The sequence below is a fragment of the Ictidomys tridecemlineatus genome, chromosome 10 (genome assembly GCF_052094955.1).
Source record: "Ictidomys tridecemlineatus isolate mIctTri1 chromosome 10, mIctTri1.hap1, whole genome shotgun sequence".
Taxonomy (NCBI): Eukaryota; Metazoa; Chordata; class Mammalia; order Rodentia; family Sciuridae; genus Ictidomys; species Ictidomys tridecemlineatus.
In genome coordinates, this window is record NC_135486.1 from 95678187 (window position 1) to 95701419 (window position 23233).

The 23233-nt window shown below is 34.2% G+C and overlaps 1 protein-coding gene across 5 annotated transcripts in view; it reads left to right on the forward strand.

Moving 5' to 3' along the window:
* The window catches only part of Mpp7 (MAGUK p55 scaffold protein 7), a 233377-nt gene extending 211032 nt beyond the window's left edge, over nucleotides 1-22345 (forward strand). For all 5 annotated transcript variants that reach the window (XM_078023471.1, XM_078023470.1, XM_078023474.1 and 2 more), the window contains 5 exons: nucleotides 6923-7003; nucleotides 14554-14647; nucleotides 15698-15806; nucleotides 17544-17687; nucleotides 19218-22345. In XM_078023471.1, coding sequence (XP_077879597.1) covers nucleotides 6923-7003; nucleotides 14554-14647; nucleotides 15698-15806; nucleotides 17544-17687; nucleotides 19218-19397 — 608 coding nt within the window. In that variant the 3' untranslated portion in view covers nucleotides 19398-22345. The remainder of the gene's footprint in view (nucleotides 1-6922; nucleotides 7004-14553; nucleotides 14648-15697; nucleotides 15807-17543; nucleotides 17688-19217) is intronic.
* Nucleotides 22346-23233: the final 888 nt, after the last annotated feature.

Consider the following 23233-nt stretch of genomic DNA (forward strand, 5'->3'; position numbering starts at 1 on the left):
GAACCTTTCCTTCCAGAGTGTTCCCTATAATTAGATTTCTTCCATATAGTCACTGCTCAGAAAACCTTTCTGCTGTGTGTCTGGCATCTTTGATGTAGCAGAAGTTTAGAGTTTGTTGCCTGAGGAAATCTGCATCTGTGAGGCAAGGTAGCATAGAAGGAAAGAAATAGGCCTTTGGGGGCCTTACAGGCAGAGCCCCAATTCTATTCTGCCCGATCATGACACCTGTGTCATTCACATTCTCTCTGTCCTTCAGTTTCTCCATCTGAAAAGTACCAATAATAAGGACACTTGTTTTCTAGACTTGAAGGTGAAACTCAATAATCTTTGCAAAGACTTAAACCAGTTCCTAGCAGCTAGTAAGGTTTTAATAAAAAGCCGTTCTTGTATATTATCTAAAAATACTAGCAAGATAAACATGAAATCAAGTGTGAGCAGGCTCCAGCTGACTTTGATCTTCAGTGTTCAAAACTCTTATAAGTTAGATCATTTAGCAGTTTATCATCCGAAATAGGTAAGCAAGCAGGGGATACATGTTTTGGAAGCTCTATCTTGCTCTTGAGTTGACCATTTACTTTCATGATCTTGTAAAAAAAAAAAATCTATACTTGGGATATATTTCCATGACTTCTACAGCAGAAATATATCCAGTCTGTCTCTACCCAGTGTTTTCAAAACCATTGGGAGTAATGACATTTGCCTTGAAACTGTTAAATGAACATCATTGGGGAGGTTCACACTATTTTATTTATATTATTACTATAATACTGCATAATTTTTATTCTTGGATCCTATGTTCAAGAAATAAAGAGAGACCGAGTTGTTACTGTGGCATCATCATGGCATCAGAAGACTTTGAACTTTGATTAGAGGCATTTGATTTTCCCTTCATTTTGTAAACGTATTATTCCTGAGGCACATTTAAGCCATAAAACATGTCCATGATAGTTTTCTGTTAAATTTTCTGCTTTTTATTTTCTAAAAAGTGTTGAGAAAACTGTCAGGCATTTAGTACGTATTCCTACATGACAAGTTTTATCTTTAGTAAAATCTGACTTTTTTCATAGTGAAGTAATAAAGTCAAATAATGAGGGGGCGCTGGGGAGAGGAGCAGGAAGAAAGTCTTGGTGTTAAAAAGCTACTAAAACACTTTCTGTGGTCTAAGCCAAAACTAGAGCTGAAATTCATCTTGTGGATATTCAGACAATTTGCGACTTGTTCTGTCTGGTTATAAGAGGAAACTAATAATAAATCTTTCCGTATATTTCACATTTCTAACTTGAGCATTAAGTACTGTTCTGCCCTCCTTTTGTGCTGGATCTTACATGCTGCCTGAAGACTGCTTTTCAGAGGTCATTTGAATAAATAGACATTTATAAGACTGTCATCGTTTTTCCATAAAACCATGATGTAACACAGTCTCCCACATAAAGCAGAGACGAAAAGTACTCTCTCAGAACTAAACGTGAAGGTTAATAGGTGTCTTAGAATTTTCATTGCTTTTGTTGAATTTCCATCGAAGGCTTGTAGGAATTAGTCTGCTCTGGAGGATTTTTTGTAGATAACCATAAAACCAAAAGTCATAATTAAATTTATGAGTGTGTGATGCATTTAAAATTATAATCCTTGTCTAGAAGAAGCAAATGTGCTCTTCATTAGAATCACAGTTGGCTTTTGATGCCTTGGTCTTTTTATACTCAGGCTTAATATCTAGGTCTAAGTCATAGTGCTGTTCATTCAGCTGATTTTCACAGAAGACTGACTGCCAGCCTTTGTTCTGGACACATGGGCTCCTTAGTGAACACCACAAGCATTCTTGCCCTCAAGCCATTTACATTCTAGTGGAAGAAGATAGACCAAAACCATATTTGTAATAAATTAATGGTAATGATAGAGCCACTTCTATAGTTGTTAGAAGGTGGTAAGTGCTGTAGAGGAAATAATAGAGCAGCTGGTTATGGGGGAATTAGGATTTTGGAACCAGTACATGACAGATTTTGATTCAGGATTCCTGTTTCCCTACTAAAAGGTTACATTCAGAGCAGGTTTGAAGGAAGGTACTCAAGCCCTCTTCTACTTAGCTAAGGAAGATGGGCATGATTGTATCTTGACCTTTTAATTTTATTCTCCCTTTTACCGTAGCTCTGAGATAGAGGTGAGGTACATATTTACGCCAGTCTCTGTAAGTCTAGGGCAGATAGCTGGTGTGGAGAAAATGATGCTCTTTCAGCAAGCTTTCTGCTCCCTGTTTGTGTCCTTTTTTCCTTCTTTTCTGGACACTAGCATTACAAACTGATGTTTCATTATTAACATTTTTCTCCCATTTTGAATGCAACAGAGGCAAGGAAATCTGAATTTCTATCAAGGCTTCTTAGAACAGCCAAGTAGCTATACTTTATTTATAGAGTTCAATTCCAAAGGAACTTTAAATTTAGTTTTATAAACAGACTTGTCACTCTCAAATGCAATAATCCAGCCACCCACTAATATGATAATTCAAAGACTGGGTCAAATGTACTAGCATGTATTTTTTTTTAACGCCTAGAGCAACCAGATAGTAGTGCTACAATATGATAAGTAGACTACAACACATGTCTGATCTGAGGGATACCTAGAGATTTTGTTTGATATATCTTGTAGTAAATCAAATGAATAAGTATGCATTTTCAGGTAACAAGGCAGTTTGGATATTTATTGCAGACTCTAGTAATTCTTCTACTTTTCTCTGGATTGTAAGAGCAACAAGTCTGGCCAATATCATAAAAATGTCTATAGAGAATTGTGGAAGCATTTTCATGTGAAGCAGTACAGATACACGGGAGGTGAGCACATAATAAAACCTACATCGATGTCAGTAGCCTTCCACATAATGTGCTCTTTTTATGTTTACAACAAGATGTACAAAGATCCTAAGATCTGAATAGTATTTTGTCAGACCAACAGATATCCCTCCAATATACAACTTAATTTTGAACTTAAGCCCTTGAGTTGTTCAATTCAATACTCACCAGCCATCAGAAAAACTATACCTAAGTTCTAAGCCAGACATTTACAAATAAAAAATACTTTATGCTCATTGTTTGTAGACAGCATGTCATTTGAAATATATATATATAACATACATAAATATATATCTCATATTTCATTGATTGCAATAAAAGTATTTTCACAATAGTAATATAATAATTGCTATTCTAGCAAACACTTATTCATTCACTTAGGGTGTACATGAACATATTAATATGTAGGTGATTGAAGCTCCAAAGTACAGTGCACAGGCATGGCCTAAGACATTTTTTTTCTTTCATGTAAGAATGTTGAACAATATTTTAAAGCCCTCTCAGGGCACTTACAGTAGTTTGAAAGTACTTGTCTAGGTACAGGTTTTATTACCTCAATGCTTTTTGTACTCACTTAGCTTTTTCATTTTTTAAATTATCTATGTCTGTTTCAGATTCAGGAAGTAGATCTCTTTGGGAACCATATTACAGAATGAAAAACACATCAACTATGAATTAATTTTGAAAGTGTATTGTGTTAGCATTCTAATAAAAATATTCACCCATAGCATTTGTTACAAATAATAAACACACATATTTGTGGTATGAAAAGATAAAAATCTGAAATAAAAATACTTAACCTCCTATAATAACAATAATGTTAGCTGATTTAGGGGGTCCTTTGTGGAAAAGGTATCATGTGTCTAAATTACCTTTCTACATAAGTGAAATCTGAGAATTTGTATATGATTTCTTAACTTTTTAAGATATAAATGAATGTTTGCAGATTGTTAACAGTGACTGTTTCCTTAAATGTAACATTTAAAGGGAACTTTACTAGCATTATTTTATTGACACTTTAAGTGGGCTATATTTCTTTGGCTAAAATGAACTTTTTTTTAATAAACTCACACTTGACACATTTGTTTACTTTCAATAAGGAGTTACTAATTAAATTGAAATCATCATCATTCTTTTGAAAAGATCATAGAGTAAAAAAAAAAAAAAGACGCAAATTTTTGAGCAAACAGAAAGGCTTTTTAATACTACCTAAGCCACATTCCAGATGTGTGACCTTCTGAAAATTACCTAACCTTTTGTTGTCTCGGTTTTCTCATCGGTGAAACAAGGATAATGATAGCTTTCTTTTAGGGATATTTTGAAGATTAGTAAGGGTGTATGAAACCATGTAACGCATGCTTGCCACATGAAAGGGCCTCACCTTGTCCTTGTCATCCTCATCATCATTCCAAAGTCTTCTGTCTGCACTTTAAAGATGTGTTATGTAGATTCTCTCCTCTGCTTCACTTTACCATTAGCAAGTGCAGTTGAAAACAAACTGAAATCTATTCACCTGTGTACATACAAATGTATTTCCCCTATTGTAAAAAAAATGTTATGTAATGAAGGGTGAATTGAAGCCATCCCATTGAGGAGTCATATGAATGAACCTCAGTTTACATCCCTAAATTGCCTACAGTGTAAATATAGCCTTTGTATTCTATATAAAAAATGGCCACTAAAATTGTTGCAAAAAAAAAAAATGAGAGTCTAACCACAGAAGGGGGGGGGGATACAGAACAGGAATGTTGTGGTTCTTTCAAAGTCAAGAGAAACTGCTAAACTTCTCTAGTATGGGTGGCAGAATTGATTCAAGGTCCCTGCAGGGAAAATGCTATTTTTAGGTCTGCAAGACAGTTTTATAGTGAAAATGATTGAAATTATGTCCCTATTTTAAGCTTTTTGCAACAGTGCTTTTACCTTTGAAAGTGACAATCTAGAATAACAATCTTGACATATATGAATGTGTATTCCATGAAAGGGCAATAAAGTAAATTCATTTGTAAGGGCTAAATTATAAAATTAACATATGGAGGCCAAAATTGAATACCATCAAAATCTAAGGGTATCACATTGGAGACGGCATACTTTTTCCTGTAAATGCAAACACTTGTAGTTTTTTTTCCTCCACAGTTAAAATAAATCTCTCTTCTTTTAATTGGATATTAGATAAGAAGAATATGCTAGTCACTGAGCAAAGTACCTACACTCCTCTGGAAAGTACTCCAGAGCTGAGACCTACTAAAGAAATGCTAAATTCACATCACTTCAGGATATCAATGGGATGCTGTAGTGTCTAAAAGGTAGTGTTGAGAGCCACTGTCTTATAGGTAAGGGGAAGTTGTTAGAGAATTGATACCTAGCAACAGTATGGGGAAAGGTATTGAATGACCACCAGGGGGACAGGTGTTTCTGTACAGGGTGCTGGACTGAGAAATATAGTAGAGAAGGAAGGTGCAATTCCCAACTCTGCCTCTTTATCTTTGTTCACACTCTTCCCTCCACCCAGAATGCCCACAAATACTCTTCTCTGTCCATCTGTAAGTCCTTCTGTGTTAGTCAGCTTTTCATTAATAGGACCAAAATACCTGACCAGGAACAACTTAAAAGAGGAAAAGTTTATTTCAGACATTCAGTGCATGTCCAGCCAGCTCCATTGCTCTGTCCTGAAGCGAGTGGCATATCATAACAGAAAAGCGTGCAGAGGAAAGCTGTTAGCCCTTGGCGGCCAAGAAGCAGAGAGAAGAGAGGGCCTAGGCACAGGATATAAGCCCCCAGTGACCTCCCTCTTCCAGTTATGCTGCACCTGCCTAAAGTTATCCAGTATTCCATTCAGATTATTAATCTACCCAATGGATCGGTCCACAAATGAGGTTGCAGCTTTCATCATTGCCCCAGAACCCCACCACTGCACCTTGCTGTATTAGGGACCATGCTTCCAAAGCATGAACTTTTGGGGGAACACTTCACATCCATACCAAAACACCATCATTGTCTGACTTTAAACAGTGTTCTTTTTCAAAGAATCTTCTGACCCACCAGGTTGGAAGAAGAGGAGGCAGTGGGATAATCTCAAGTACCTGGGCTCTATGCTAGGCACTGTACATAAGATCTCATTCATTTCACCCAAGAACGGAACATTACCACTCAGAATAACATCTGCACAGGTTCAGTGTCTTTACCTCCCAGGAGCACAGGAGAGGGAATACTGAGTGGAAGAGATGGGAAACCCAGCTCAGGCCAGGTGGGCCCTATAACCTGTATTCTCTTTGCTGCAGTAAATAGTCCTTAAATGGACCCTAATGGCAGTGCTGTGAAAAGCATTTCAATAGAAAAGTAATACTGGCTATTTGGGGCTTGTGCCCGTCTAACTTTGATTTCAGTCTCCTTTTTGAAAACTGCCCTTTGATTTTAACTGGTTACTTTCTTGGAAAGTAGAGTTTGTTTAGTATCTATTATTATTACAACATTTGCCATATGCCTTTTGCTTGTTGTTGATGTTGTTGATGTTCAGTATGTATGGGTTGCTTGATTTAAATGTGTAAGGTCTTTGCAAGTTTTGAAATGCTTAAGGACTAACCAAAAATATATATACTTCTCTTATACTAAGAGAAGGTCTTGGCAAAGGTAAATGTGGCCATAGTTTTGCAAATTTAAAATGCATAGTGGAATTTACATCCCAAATAAAGTCAAGGTCAAAGGTCGTCTTTTATTAAAACTTAAAGATACTTAGAATTGAAATTATCACTTTGGGAACCATTGACCAGTTTTTTTAGGTGCACTTATTTTTTAGGATCTTATGCATACCATTAATTGTTAATATTTTCAGATACCTTGGTATTTTTCATGTAAAGCATTTTTATCCTTTTTGAGGGAGAGGTCAGGATTTAAGTTTTAAAAGTAAAAAGGCAAGGGAAGAAATCCTAGTTTGTTTGTTTTATGTACAACTTAACTGGAAATACCTTTTTACTTGAAGTGCAGGATTGGATCTATATTCTCAATCTAACATACAGATTCAGATCAGTTATAGAAATGTTTAAATAATATTTCATTTAATAAATTTCTCTTGTGCTGTTTTTCAGGTCCTGTAGGAGTGGGTCTGAATGAACTGAAACGGAAGCTGCTGATCAGTGATACACAGCACTATGGTGTAACAGTGCCCCGTGAGTTTTGTACTTTTCAATGCTACTGTGACTGCACTAGTAGGGATTGCTGAACACTTAGAGAGCATGCACCCTCTGAACCTCCCATCGGCCCCTAGAAGTGTACAGTGACATTATCCACGTTGTACAGAGGAGGTAACAGAGGTACCATGGGTTAAGGAATTGCCCCTAGATGACACAGATGATTGGTGGGATATTTGTTAATTGCAGCTTCCCTACTTTTAGAATTTTATGAGGAATTTTACCTCACAGATAACATCAACTTATTATTTACAAATTTTCTTCTAAGTAAAAGACTCACTTTTCTATTTCCTAAAATAAGTGCTAATGTTTTCCAGAGTTTTTCTCTAGTTTTACGATTAGAAGGACCAAACCACAGAGAACTGAAGGAGACTTCTCATAATATGAACCTTTCTTAATTACCTTTTATATGTAGTAATTGGCAGATAGTGTTAAATGGGCTTTTCATGGCCATATAGACCAAATATGGTAGGCTTCTTTTCAGCACACAGAATTAGATCTATTTTTATAAAAGTAGTTTTCATAGGCATTCTTACAAATGAAATATGATGCTTGAAACATTTTGATCTCCAGAATAAATGCCATTTGACTACTTAATATGTTGATGTTAGAAAACTGTCTAAAAGGCTAAATTGAAATGTTGGCTTTTTCAAGTGGTTTTAGTAATGTCAAAAAAAAATCATTTGTCTATTGCCCTTAGCAATGTTCTCTAGTTTTGGAAGAGTTCAACTTTATTTTAAAATTATAGTTTTCTATTACCTCAAGTTACATCTTGTTACTACATTTTTCCAAATTATTGTTTGTAATCATTTTCAGCCGTAAGTTATAGGACTGCTGGTTTCCACCAGGGAAATGTGGAATTAGACAGTTTTTAATTCACTTTTAATTCACTTCTCTTACCGAAGTTGAATTTCAATTTACAAGTAACTAGAAAAGTATACAAATGATTGTTAAGCTTGTAGGTGAGCAACTATAGAAGAAACCTGAGATGCAAAAACAGATTACAAAGGAAAAACAAACAAACTTCAATTTTCTACTGTAGATTCATCTCCATTGTTCATCTTAAATTATGTAACCCTCCCAACAATGGTATAAGATGGGTGATATTTTCACTATTCCACAGAGAAGGAAAGAGTGCAAAGAGTACCTGGACTCATTCATAGCTCAGTTGATGATAGTTGCACTTGGATTTGAAATCAGGTGTTTTGACAGCACTGCTTATGTTCTTCTCCTGCTTTTCTTTAGCAGTGCTTTCAAACTATTTACAATGAAAGCCCAGTGAGCAGTAAAAACTGTAGTGAAGATGATAAATATCAATAAGGCCATCTATCAAATGTAACCTTCTGCATTGGTTTTGGTGTTACCAAAAGCCCTAGAACAAAGCACTTTGGCTTCAGTTTATCTAACTGCTGAGATAACCTGTCTCCAAAATTGTTACAGAATCAGAAAATATGTAGAAAGATCCTGGGGCTCAGACTCTGAAAAAAATTCTCAGAGTATTTATTTTCCATTCTGATTCACTTTAAACAGGTGTTAATGTTACAGGGTCACCAAATACCAATGGTTTCAGACATGCCTGATGATAAGAATCTCTTTAGGGTTGCAAGAAAATATATGCCTGAGACTGTGTTTATAGCAAGCATCCCAGATCATTCATAAGATCAGACATGTTTGGAAAATATAACTAAAGCATAAATTAAGAATGAGGTAGTTAATTTAAGAAAAATATATTTTAAGAGTAATTTTGAAATTTCATTGTTTTGCTTTCTAAAATACTTTGGGGCAGACTCTTGAATATTATAGAAAAAATGTTGAATATTAGGGAAAATTATTGCTTTGATGATTACTAGTATTGTTTGATGCTTAATACTACAATTTTCCTTTCTGAAACATATAACATCCACGATAATAGGTAGAATGAAAGAGATGGAACTCTTGTACATGGCTGATCAGAGTATAAATTACCATTTCAGCAAACTAAGTGGTCATATCTATGAAAGCTTCTCAAACACACCGTATGACCCAGCAATTCCATTCCCAGATATACACCCAACAGAACTGCGTATGTACAAAACACATATATTCAAATATTCTTAGAAACATATTTATCAGAGATAAAATTAGAAACTACCCAAACACCTATCAGAAGTAGAATGGAAGCCAGGCAAGGTGACACACGCCTGTAATCCTAGCAGCTCAGGAGATGGAGGCAGGAGGATTGCAAGTTCAAAGCCAGCCTCAGCAATTTGGTAAGACCCTGAACAACTTAGCAAGACTCTGTCTCAAAATAAAATATAAAAAAGGTGTGGGCATGTGTCTCAGTTGTTAAGAGCCCCTGGGTTCAATCCCTGGTGCCAAAAAAAAAGAAAAAGGAAAAGTAGTAGTAGAATGGATAATAAATTAAGGCACATTTACACAATGAAATACTAGAACACAGAAAAAAGTAGTCCACAAGTACACAGACCCATACACATGAACCCCACAGACATCATGTGAGTTAAAGAAGCAGCACAGAAGAGGACCTGCATTATTTCTCCATGCTTATAAATACAAAAGAGCACAGCAATATGTGCTCTTCGAAATTTTGAGGAGAGAAAATTGGCCAGTAATTTGTGAGTGCTGGCAATTTTCTGCTTCTGTTAGAAGTGCTCATTACACAGGCATGTTTGAAGTGTGAAAATTCATCAAGATATACATTTAAAGTGTGTATATAACTTTATGTGAACTTTTCTTTCTGTATATCATACTCGGGTCAACCTCGCTACTGAGTCACTTTCTATGGTTTCCTCTGAAAGCAAATATCTCAAATTTTGTGTTTTTATGGATTTCCAAGTACCTGTGTTTTAGAACACTCCTTTGTCTATAGGATGCCTTACTTAAAGTTTCCAAACTCTAAATGTTTTGAACTAGGATACCAGTTTTAATTATTTTTTTTTAATTTCACCATGGTGATTATTCTGGGATTTTGTTGGGGACAAGAAGGAGAGGCTAGAACTTGTTCCATATGCATTTGATTTTTGTCTTAACCTATAAGTGTAGTAGGTCAGCAGTCACAAAGTAGTGGCCTGAAATGGCCCATCTTTCCCTTTGAATCCCCTTGTCCTGTGAATTTCTAGGTCCTTCATTCAGAATCCCTCATTGTTACTGAGTTCATGAGATTCCCAAGGTTGCTCATTTTAATTAGATGCTGAAATTCTTCATCAGTAAAATAGCATCAGACCTAGCTAGTTTAGGTTGTTTATGATACACAAACACTTTGGTTGTAGACATGTACCTATGTAGTATGTTCAGCAATATCACAAATATCTTAATTACTACTTCATGCAGTTCTAAAAATGTTTTTAACCCTCTAAAGAGACTCCATATGTTGGGAAAGTGATGTTTAACTGTTGTAGATTTTCAGTCAGCATGTTCTGCCAGTACAATTGGATAAAGTCAGTCTTTGCTTAGTTAATGAGAAACAAATGTGTAGAAAATTCTATTTTGATTTTCTGCAAGACTTTATCTTACGCCTACCATTTGCTCAGGGAACAATAACAAATGGTGGTAATAAGACGGATTAAGTAATAAATGAATATAAACCTTAATTCTAAAGCATGGTATTGTACTAATTTTAATCTTTCAAAGTCTTAGATACTTATACATACACCCAACAGAACATTTTTGTGCTATGAAACTTATTCTTAGTTTTTATGATAGAATAAAATGTATCAGTATCAGTCCTTCATCCAGTTCCTGTAAAGAGTGTGACATTCCATAAAGAATAGCACTGCTTCTGGGTGCGCCACACGTGAAAACAAGTGTGAAAAACTGTTTTCAAGAAATAAGAACTTTGTAGTAAAATGTGCTTGCTAACTAAACAAAAGGGAGTTAAAATTTTGGATATAATTTAAATTAATTGGCTTTTATGAATCCATTGCTGTTTGAATTAGCTTACTGTTTCCCCGACTCTCACATTTTTATAACATTATTTAAATACAATTAAAATAACTGCACATACTTTAAATATATTATGATCAGTCTTAAATACATATGCACAGTCAACATAACAAAGCATTTTTATCTCCCCAAAGAGGTCCATGTGCTCTTTGCAGCCCATCCCTCTACTCCTATTGCCAGGCTCCTGCTGGTCTGCATTTGGCCGCTGTGGATCAATAGAAATCGTTAGTACTTTAAATTGAATTACACAGCATATACCTACTTTTTTCTTTGCCCAATGTTTCTATTCAACATGAGCTTGGGACTCATTCATGTTGTTTCATAGATCAATAATTGATCCATTTGCACTGTTGAATAATTTTTATTATGGAAATACTAATTTTTAAAAATCTATTTACCTATTTATGGATATTTAGAAGTTTCTTTCCCCACCTCATTTTTGGCCACTGCAAATAAAGGTATTATGAGGTTTGTATACAGGATTTTCGATGGTCATATGTTTTGTTTCTCTTAGGCAAGTAAGTAGGAGAATGACCATGTATCTTTGTCTTTATATGTAATATGTCACTCTTATAGGCTTATCAGTAGAAATGTATTAAGGTATTTATCATTTACCCATTTTAGGGTAAATCTCTGTCTTTTAATGGGTGTATAGAGACCTTAACCATTTATTAAACTATGAAAATCATTGCATTATTTGTTTTTTAACTCATTATTTGTTTTCTGTTTATGTTTTCTGTATTTCATTTTTTTCTTCCTTTTCTGCCTTCCTTTATATTATCAGAAGTTTTTTTTTTTAGTATTTCATTTTAATCTACCTATTGGCACTCTGGTTATATCTCTTTGCAATAGTTTTTTACTGGTTGCTTTAAGGGATTATAATATACATATCTAACCATTTACCATCTAAGTGGAGTTAACTTGGCATTGTTTCCCATAAAATATACAAGACTTGCAACCATGTAATTCCTTTACCCCTACCTTAATCTGCTGTAGTTATTGAGTATATTATATTTGCATACATTGAAAATTCTATCAATCAGTAGTAAAACTTTTACTGAAACAGTCATATATATTTTAATGAACTTAAGAGGGTAAAGGTAGACTTCGATTTGTATTCAACTATTTGTTCTTTCTTCATTCTTAAAGATCCAAGTTTCCTTCTTACCATTTCACTTCAACATTTAAAAATGTCCATTTTTCCTTTTAGAACAAAAGGCTAATGGATTCTATGTTTCTCCTCATCTTTATGTTGCCTTTATTTCTGAAAGATATTTTGGTTGATTTATTTCATTTCATTTATTTCTTGTTTTTATGGTTTATGAAAAGAAATCTGTGATGATTTTAAATAATTCTTTCCTTATAGGTATTATATTTTCCAGCTGATTTCAAAATTTTTAGTTACATTTGACTTTTACTGATGTGATTATATATGTAGGCATGATCTTTTTTTTCTGAATTTATCCTGTTTGGGATCTGCCGATTTTCTGAAATCTGTAAGTTTATGTCTTTCATCAAATTTTGGAATTCCAGAATCTGCTCCAACATAATTTTTCCTCTCCTTCTAGGACCTAATTATACATACAGTAGACATTTCAGCATTGGGATTCATTCATGTTGTTTCATAGATCAATAATTGATTCATTTTCATTCTTGATATGGAAATACCAATATTTTTCTGTCTATTCGCCTATTGAATCCAAGTCCCTGGAGTTGCATTTATATTTTTTTCAGTCTTTGTTTTTGTTGTTGTTCAGATTATACAATTTTTTAAATATATATTTTTTAGTCATGAATGGACACAACACCTTTACTTTATTTTTTTATGTGGTGCTGAGGATCAAACCCAGTGCTTCAGGCATGCTAGGTGAGCACTCTACCACTAAGCGACAACCCCAACTCCAGATTATACAATTTTTATTGATCGTCTTCAGGTCATTGGCTCTTTTATCTATTATCTTCATTCTGCTGTTGAAACCATCTGTGATTTGTTTCTGTCAGATATCTTTTCAGTTCTAAAATTCTCACTTGGTTCTTCTTTTATAATTTCTATTTCTCTGCTAAGACTTGCATTTTCATTGAATTCTGGTGTTTCCTTTTACTTTATGAAGCATAGTTATGATAGTTGCATTAGAGTCTATGTTTTAACTTCTGGGTCTTTCAGTTTCCATCTGTTATCTTTCTTCTTGAAAATGGTCATATTTCCTTGGTTACTTTATATTGAACAATTTTAGATTGCATTGTAGGTATTGTGTTATGTTATATTAACACTAGGTCCTGATCTAAATTCTGGAGAATGTTGATGTAATTATCTTAGCAGGTAAACAACTGCCAGATACTAAGTTCTATCTCATTTACCTTTGCTCTGTTGATTTGGATCTGTCCTGATTGAAAGACTAGTCTGAGATTGTATGCATAAATTCAAATCCAGCTCAGTTGTCCAAGGCTTTCCTACACTGTTAAGGGTGTGTTCAGTGTTTTCTATTATGCAGGGTTTAGACCTAGATTTCTTAAAAACTTCTTAAAAACTTTACTATGCTGATTTGAATCTGAACTGCATGCGTAAGGGCAAGAGTTATTCTTAGACTAATGGTTGTTCAAATATAGAATTAAAGTATTTCCTTCTCGACTTTCTCCCCTCCTGGATTTCCTCCATACTCTTTAACCCAAAATGACTTGGTTTCTCCCCATCCCCTTTTTTCTAGTTCTTTCACTGAATTGGCAGGACATCTATTGGAGTTTAAGCACACATTCCACTATGATTCTCTTGGAGTGATTCCTACCCTTGGGGCAAACCTAGAAAAAAAATAAAGCCAAACTTTTTCCCATGCAGGTTGACCCCCTTCCACATTCTTACCTGTTGTATTTATTTTTCAGAGTACTCAGACAGTTGTCTTGGTTTCAGAGGTTTTCATTGTAATCAGTAGGACTGTGGTGTGTTTTTATTTGCCATATCAGTGCAAAACCTTGTGTTTTGCTGTTTGTAATTAATCCTGCATTTTCTGCTCCATTACAGTTTACTAAAAAATAATTAGAAAAATTACTGGAATATTAGAAGTTCAATAATATTCTAAGAGGTGCTGCTTATAACTTTGCCAAGGATAATGAATAGCACATAGAAGTATTTGACTTATCCAGTGAAATATAAAGCATTGATGCCATAGTGCTGTGTTAGGAAGGTAATAAGGTAATTTCATAATTTATAACCTAGTGGGCATCAGATTTTCTTCAGTGAATGAGGATCAATAAATAAAGATGATGAGCATATTATTTGCAAAAGAAATGAATTTTCCTCAAAGTGTTTACCACTTTTATTTAATTATATTAAAGAACCTTCAAAATAATGAGTAATAGCACAGACACACAATGTAATTGAATTTTACCCAGTTTTCAAATTTTAATATCAGTAGTAAAATCTGAATTTATGACACTTTACTATATTTTATTAGCTAATTTGCTTATTTATAAGTTTTTAAATTCCATGTAAGATAACTGCTTCGAGTACATATGATCATTTCTTTAATATTTTCTATACTCTTTTTTTTAAAGTATGAGCTTTTCTAAACTTCTTTTTTTTAATCAACTCACAGATACCACCAGAGCAAGAAGAAGCCAGGAGAGTGATGGTGTTGAATATATTTTCATTTCCAAACATTTGTTTGAGACAGATGTACAAAATAACAAGTATGTAGAAATTTTGTGCAAGTTTTATATGACTATTGTTTTTCAGCATGTGCCTGTGTAGCCAGCCTGTATATCCACTTAAGAGTTTTACTGCATTTGAAAATGTATTTTACTTACCACAATAATATTTGAAGCCCATATAAAGTGACAATTCAGTTATTAATTTTTACTAATATTTACCCCTTTTTAATAGCTAGAGCTTTTCCATTTCTGTTAAATTAAACACATAGGTATTATTTTGCAGTATGAGGGAAGGTGACTGGTGTCTTATTGTAACTTCTTTCCAGTCCACTGATTTAATCTTAACATGTAATTTGGGTGGAATTTTATTTTTTAAATTCATGGACAGCTACTCACTATATCCCTAATCCTACAATCTGTTCCATACACACACATTTCATTCTTACACTGACACTTCAAGAAATTGAAATAAGGTTAAAGTTGTACACATACCATCTCCTCTAGCGAGCTCTAAAATACCCCCCCAGCCCTGCTTGGGTTTTCCATTTGCTTAAGCATGACTATTTTAGGATGATATCAAAAGCAATGTGTGTTTTAATGCAGGATTGTGGGATTTTATTGAAACATCGAAATGCTTTCTTTGCGTTTGGCGCAATGATTGTGTTTTTATAGCACATAATCGGCTGCCCTGATTCCATTAGCCACCACCCGGCTCCTGTAGTTCTAAAGCTAAGCTTGGTTACTCCGTAGTATGCAATGAAATTTCAGTAGTTTCTATTGTTTGGCTGATTCATGGTTTTATTGCATTGCATTAGTTCTGAAAAAGGGGTGATGGAAAACATTAGAGCTCTACTGGACTGAAGTACTTTTTTTCTGCTTAAGTGTAATACAAGCAAGTGTTACTGATTTGAAAATGTAGAATAGAAGATTTTTTAAAATTGACATTCTAAAGTAGTTGGCCCTATTTGTTCTATTAAACATGGTAAAAAATTAAATGTTAAGCAAAAATGTCATTTACCTATGAATTATATCTTGCCACCTATAAATTTAACTCACAAATGATTCTGATGAGCCTCTAATTTTCCACAGGTTTATTGAATATGGTGAATATAAGAACAACTACTATGGCACAAGTATAGACTCAGTTCGATCTGTCCTAGCTAAAAACAAAGTTTGTTTGTTGGATGTTCAGCCTCATGTAAGTAAACAGTGAATATCTATAACATTGATAATTGTTTCAGGCTATAAGGAAACTGATTAGAATATTTATTTAAACCTTGTTTAAATACATGCTTATTGTAAATATATCTTTGACATGATATTAATCTTGAATAAAGAAGAGTAGCAATTAAAAAAAAAGAAATATTCAGAACACTTGCAACCCATGTACTATACTGCACTTCATGTGAGCATTTCGATATAAGGTAAATATAAAGTCTACTCATATCAGTGTAATTTAATATATCTTTGGTGGTGGTGGAGGAAGCCCACAATATAATTAGAAAATATTAGTGGAAGGAGCTTAAAGATCTGTGTTTGTAACTCTCATTCATTTCCAGTCAAGTTCAATGACTTTTAAATATTTCTGTGATTTCATATTTTTAAAGAATAGGTTAATTCACATATGCTGTATTTTTATGTTATGTATTATTCTAAGTGTTAATCATTTTTAACAGTGGACATTTGGTTCTCAGTCCTCTGTCTTTGATTTGAGTTTTGTAAATGTCCTAGAAACCTAAAACCCTTGCTAGTTATGAGACTTTTCCCAGGAATTGTGCTGGGCAAGATCCCTTTAACAGTTGATCTTTGTCACCCTGGGTTTTTTGTTTTGTTTTGGTTTGTTGTTTTGGTTTCTTTTTTCTTTTTTTTTTTTTTTTTGTACTAGGGATTGAACCTAGGAGCACTTAACCACTGAGCCATATCTCCATCCCTTTTTGTATTTTATTTAGAGACAGGGTCTTGCAGAATTACTAAGGAACTCGCTAAGTTTGGTGAGGTTGGCTTTGAATTTGTGATCCACCTGTCTCAGACTCCCAATCCACTGGGATTTCAGGCATGTGCTGCCTCACCCAGCACCAGGGAACTCTTAAGAACATTCCAGACTGAGGATGCCAAACCCAAAGCATTTTCCTGGTCCTCCAGGGGCCCTAGATTGTCCTTCTACCAGTGGTGGCACCCTGAGGCACACAGCCTCCACTGGGTCTGTTTATTCCTGGAAGCTCACAGTGTAGTTTCTGCCTCTCCTCCTAGTGCCTGTAGTACCCCTCCATCCCCTGCCACCTGCACTACCCCCCCTCCCCACACTCCCTCTGCTGCCCACACATAGCCCATTGCCTAACCTTTAGGTGATGCCTATCATTTATATTCATATTTTGGAAGGACCTGACACACAGTTCAAGAACATTCCTCAGCCCTCACCCTTCTGTCGGTTACCCTTGATGACAGGTGAGTCCCCAGAAGCAGAGTGTAAACAACATAAGACCCTTGCTGAGGGAATGCTGATGCCATCACAGACAGCAGGGGCCACCCTTATCACTCCCTCAGAGGGGCAGATGTGAAGGACTCCTGCTTGAGATCAGGAGAGAGCCATAGGGATGGTCAGGTGACTTATTATATTATTAGTACTGTTATTATCATTTACCCTGTCACATCTTTTTGGTATTTGCTCTAAAAGCCAGATCCGTGGTGTTTGTAGCTACTTGTGTTCAACATTTGTGATGATGTATTTCAGACATTTTAAAATGAAAGTTGCATTTTCCAGCTTTTTTAGAGAGGGACATTTGTCACCTTCAATTGTCAATAACTGAATAATAATAATACATCAAAAGACCTACTGACCTTAATTAGAGAATAGGTTTAGAAATAAGTTAAGAAAATGAAATAATTCATAAGGTTATGAGGAAGTACAAGAAAAAAATTCTTTTCTTCCTTGTAGACAGTGAAGCATTTAAGGACACTAGAATTTAAGCCCTATGTGATATTTATAAAACCACCATCAATAGAGCGTCTGAGAGAGACAAGGAAAAATGCAAAGATTATTTCAAGCAGAGACGACCAGGGTGCTGCAAAGCCCTTTACGGTGAGTACAGAGATGTTAGATGGTTTCTAAGCAGTGCGTAAAAGCATACGTGCATCTGTGGCTACTCAGGAAGGCTATTAAAGACAAAGCTGTGATACAAAAATCTGTAAAAGGTAGAATTGTATTTAGGTACATATTTTGAACTATTGCACTATTAATTTCTTTTTGTAATTCTGTGAATGCAGCTTCATATTAAATTAACTATTTTTGTATGTTATTATATGTATATATTAGATTTTTCTAGGCCAAACATTTGTTAAAATTAGGTTAATTATTTTTCAGATTAGCCTTATATTTAAAGATAAAAGTATCCAAATCAGTTACTGCTCTTTCTAAATAGTCTAAATGAAAAACATAATAACTTGCCTATTCTCCTGGTATAATATTTAGCACTATAAAAAGAAAAGGCACCATTTGAGGAGAAAACTAGTAGACTATGTTATTATCTAACAGTGCTATTTGTATTTCGTAGGAGTGTTATTGGAAATGGTAACTGTGATATGTCAATGGTTACACTGACTTCTGGCAAGGCTTTTTATTGTTTTTGTTTTCAATCTTCTCAAGATAATGTATTCTACCTTTGGATCAAAATAAGTAAAGAAGTTAAATGTTAAGAACACCCCCCCTTCTATTTAACTTTAGTCTCTATTAATCTGTATACTTTTAATTGTGATTACAAATACGGATTATGTTTATGATTCCCAATATTTGATCTTTTTTCAAAATGCTAACAGTATCTATTTATGCTGAGTAAATGTTAACATATGACATTAGTTACTCAAGGTTTTTGATTAACACTAACGTTAAATTTTCTGTTGGGAAATCATAGGTGATATTGCAATGTGGATTCTTAAATTATTTCAGTATGTGGCAATAAAGAATTATTATCTTATTATAAATTTAAAGGTTTTCTTGGTGAAGATAAATGATAATATGTTCTTGGGATTTGTCCCACTACCTTTATGTATATACTTACATAGCCTTAAGTTTTATAGCCAGGTAAAATAACTTCCTGATGTCAAAAAATGTGGCTCTTGAAGCACTTCGAATGAGCCAAAAGAAGGATATACTAACTATTCTTTTATAACGTATCCATCCATGAAAATGTTTGTGTTGTAAATTCCTTCCTATATGTAAACATAAATAATGCCACAAACCAATGCATAAGAGTCAGCAGTTCTTTTTTCCCCAAGTAGCTGTTTTAATAACCACATAACCATGTAATGATAAGTTAGTGACTATATATCCTGAAATTTAGTTAAGGTGGGAGTTTTGGATCTTCTCAGAGGAGTTTAGTTATAAGCAGATCAGAGAAAAGAATATTAGAGGTTATGACATCTGAAGAACTAGTGGTTAAAGAAGGTAATTTTTATTGCTGGATGAGGTGAAAGGCTAAATCCAGAACAGTATTAGGTAGGGATACTAATGCTAAAAACAGTATTAGGTAAGAACTGTAGAATGTTTACAATGGTGTGAAATGATGTAAGTGCCTGGTTAACCAATTTTTAAAAAAAATACTTCCTTTTGTAGGAAGAAGACTTTCAAGAAATGATTAAATCTGCACAGATAATGGAAAGTCAATATGGTCATCTTTTTGACAAAATTATAATAAATGATGATCTCACCGTGGCATTTAATGAGCTCAAAACAACTTTTGATAAATTAGAGACAGATACCCATTGGGTACCAGTGAGCTGGTTACATTCATAATTACAGGAAGTTTCCACACTTGTGTGTGTATGTATTTTGTTTTTAATAGAATGCATGATTAAATCAATTGCCATTTTGGTGGTAGAGTTTTTTAATTATATCACTATCATAGATGTATAATCTTTGTAAAAATTGAATACTGGTTTAGTTTGTATCTTTTCACGACCTTATTTGAAATACGTGTGACTCTAAAATCTAAGAATCCACCTTTGCTCAGTACTATATTCTGAGCAAAACTTTGGACCTTCCAGTTCTCTTTAATATATCTCTATCTGCAATGGGAGGTTGAATTTTTTAAAGAGATATAGCTAGAGACAATATATATAGACGTTCTGTACTTCAGAAGGTCTCAGACATGGCCACTGCTATTTAATCTGTATGCCCTTAGTTGAAGGTATTAACTGAACAGTTTCAAAAACCTCTACAGACATGTCAGCTCTGAATTTTCAGGTGGTCACCATGGACTTAACTGGGCTGGCAATAAGACATAGTCTTCTTACTACTTTAAGAATGAAAACTTTTTCTTATGTCTACAAAATACGTTCACAGTGTGTACATTTTAAAATCTTAGAGGAGTAACTGAAAATTTACCTTGAGTGAGTGACCTCATATTATAATTTTAGAGTAGTCCTTATAAGTATGTATCAGTGACATAACACGTAAGAAGGGAAAACAGAGTTTTTGTTTGTTTGTTTGTTTTTAATACAGGGGTCTCTCTCTATAACCCAGGCTGGCCTAGAATTTACCATCCTCCTGCCTCACACTCCCAAGTAGCTGGGATTACAGGTGTGTGCCACTACACCTGGCACAGACAGTAGACTTTTAAAAATTATTATAAATATAACTCATAATCTTTCCATATGGTATTAAGAGTGGGGAAGAAATAATTATAAAGGACAGTTTTATTTGTAAATTCTCAGAAGACATTGCTGGAGTCACCAAAAAGGTATTTTGAGAAGGCTTTGGATTTCCCCAATAAATTATAAAAATGTTATTCCTATTCTAAACTATGTAAAATATGTTTTATATGTTAGTGATAGTTAAAAAATGATCATTTTTTCAATTTGTGCAGTTGATCACCATATATGTAAATTGTGCTCTGTTTTAGAAAACTTTTTGTGTAATGTAACTTTTGTCACCAGATGATTCTTAACACTGGCCATATACCATCTTAACCTAAAGAAGTATAAGAAGGGCTGGGGATGTAACTCAGAGGTAGAGCACTTAGCTAGCATGCACAAGGCCTTGGGTTTGATCCCCAGCACCACAAATAATAATATTAATAATAAAAGAAGAAGAAGTAGTAAAAGAAAGACCCTTATATTGTAAAATATTTAGATAGTATCTCTTGTCTTTCTTTGGTACTATTGATTTTCAGAAAGTGAATTATATAATTCAAAATACTACAAATGTCTATAAGTTCTGTAAGAGAACATGTCCTGCTATTTTTGCATGTAGAAAGATCTTGCCAATCAAAACTCACTGCATCTACGACTTTCATACAAAAGAATTATTTTTTGTCACTTTGTAAAGAATTTAGATGTCACATTTAAAAAATATAGAATGTAGTAAAATTTTATATATTTATGAAATATTTGAAAGGCATATTTTTTTAATTATCAAATGGGGCTCTCCATAAAATAAATTGACTATATGTAAAGATATCATAATTTAAAATAGTAGTTTTATAGATCAAGGTCAACATTCCATGTAAATATTTGACCTTTACACAGTTAGATTCACAAGTACATTATATATACACTGCACATTTGGTAGCATTCATCACTGGATTTATTTCAGACATGTCTAATTACATACTAGAAACAGGAACAAAAACTACTTCAATAGCCCTGATACATAGTCACATCCGAGGTAGTCAGACTAAATCGTATTTAACAACATAAACCGGGTGAGTTCTAAATTTATTAAATACCAAACCATTTCATTAAAAAAAATGAGGGAAAGGTTACCAGATCTCACATTGTAGCCATTCTTAGTTATATAGCTCCTCTAAGAGAAGTGCAAGTCTGTTTTGGGTAGAAAGCATGGAATCATGCTTTGAACATTGGCTAAAATTTCCAGTGAAATGAGACTTCCTATAAAAAGAATGTGGGAAATGTATAATAGTATAGGCAATCTTCTGAATAATTTATTCATCCTAATTTCTTTACTCTGAAATATCTACATTGTTTTTTTCCCCCTGCATTTCCAGATAAATGCCTCAATTCATTACTTTAGGGATAGAGATAGTGGAGGGTAGTGGAAACTGAGTCCTTCCAGGTGGTGGTGGTGATGGCTACATTAGGAAACTACAACTCTACAGATCTTTGTCCTTTTTTGGACCAGAACTGAAAAAAATGTTTTTAAAATAATGAAAAGAAGGACAATTTGAAAAATCAGGTAGTATACATAGTCTTATAAGTGGTGTTTGTGGGTGCTTAGAGATTGGATTAAAATTTATATAAGGCAGGCCAGCTCCAAGGACTTGTTGATAACTGTAGCAAAAAGGGCCTGGATTCTGTCCTTCACCCTCATCCACCATTTCCCCTGAGGAAAAGAGCACTGTACTCCCAACATGGAATGTCAGCCACTATTTGACAGAAGGGGATGATTAATTTTCAACTGTGTGTTTTAAAATCCAGAACCAAGAAGGAAATTCTTTTTTCTCATGATTGACAAATTAGTTAAAAATAAAAAAGGTGCAATTGAAATACAAGTTTTTGCTATGGCTTTACTAGTCAGTGTAGAAATTCTTAGTATCTTTAAGGCTGACATTTCTTGTATTGAGTAATGATTGAATGTATCTAAATCTGACAAACTGTAAACTCAGATTTATGAAACTATGTTATTAAAATATTCCTGAAGATAGATTTTTATTATTTATTTTCTTTTGGATAAGAAAGGACAATGGAAAGCCCTTGGTTTTAATAAAGTATCTATAAACAGTATGTGTACTTGAAAATTCTTTTGCACTTGAATATTCAATTTATACTGTTTTCCATGGTAGGACAAATTCTTTTCTGCTGTGATATGAAGTGATTTATTTCAATTTGGCATGTCTAAAATTAAGTTTTCTGTTTTTTCAAACAATGCTCTTATCAAAGTTGTTGGAGACACTAGATTCACTAGTCTTGCTCTTACCCATAAATACCACAGCATAAAGATGTGGAGAAATAGAGTGGTTTGGATGATCCGGGACCATCCATGATGGGAACACACCTCTGCTTCCCCACTTCCTTTTCCCCCACCCCATCAGGACTGTTACATCTTCTTCCTGACCCAGTTATGCAAAACTGAACTTGTTCAGCTATACCTTTAAGAATACACTATCTTCTCTTATACAGGCAGATGTTTTTCTTGCTGCAATAGTTCAAGCCCTGCTTCCACATAAAGATTTTATAATGACGTACCAAATAAAAGTTTGGGATTTGCCAGGCACTAAAGCATATATCTGCAATCTCAACTACTCAGGAGACTGAGGCCAGGAGCATTGCAACTTTGGTCTCAGCCTGAACAACTTTGCAAGACCCTGTCTCTAAATAAATTTTAAAAAGGGATAGGAATGAAAACTTGTTTGTAGAACACTTGCTTAACATGCATGAGAACCTGGGTTCAATCCCCAGTTTTGTTGAGAAGCAAGGATATATATTTTTTCATATATATTTTACGTATAATTCATTTATAAATATGTGTGTGTTCATATTCATATGGATGAACTTGGGATCTGAAGCCAGAATTCTGGCTTCAGATCCCAAATTCATGAAATTCTGGTTTTTGCCCATTACCAGTGTTGCAACCTTGGGAACCAAAAAAAAAAAAAAAAAAAATCAAATGTC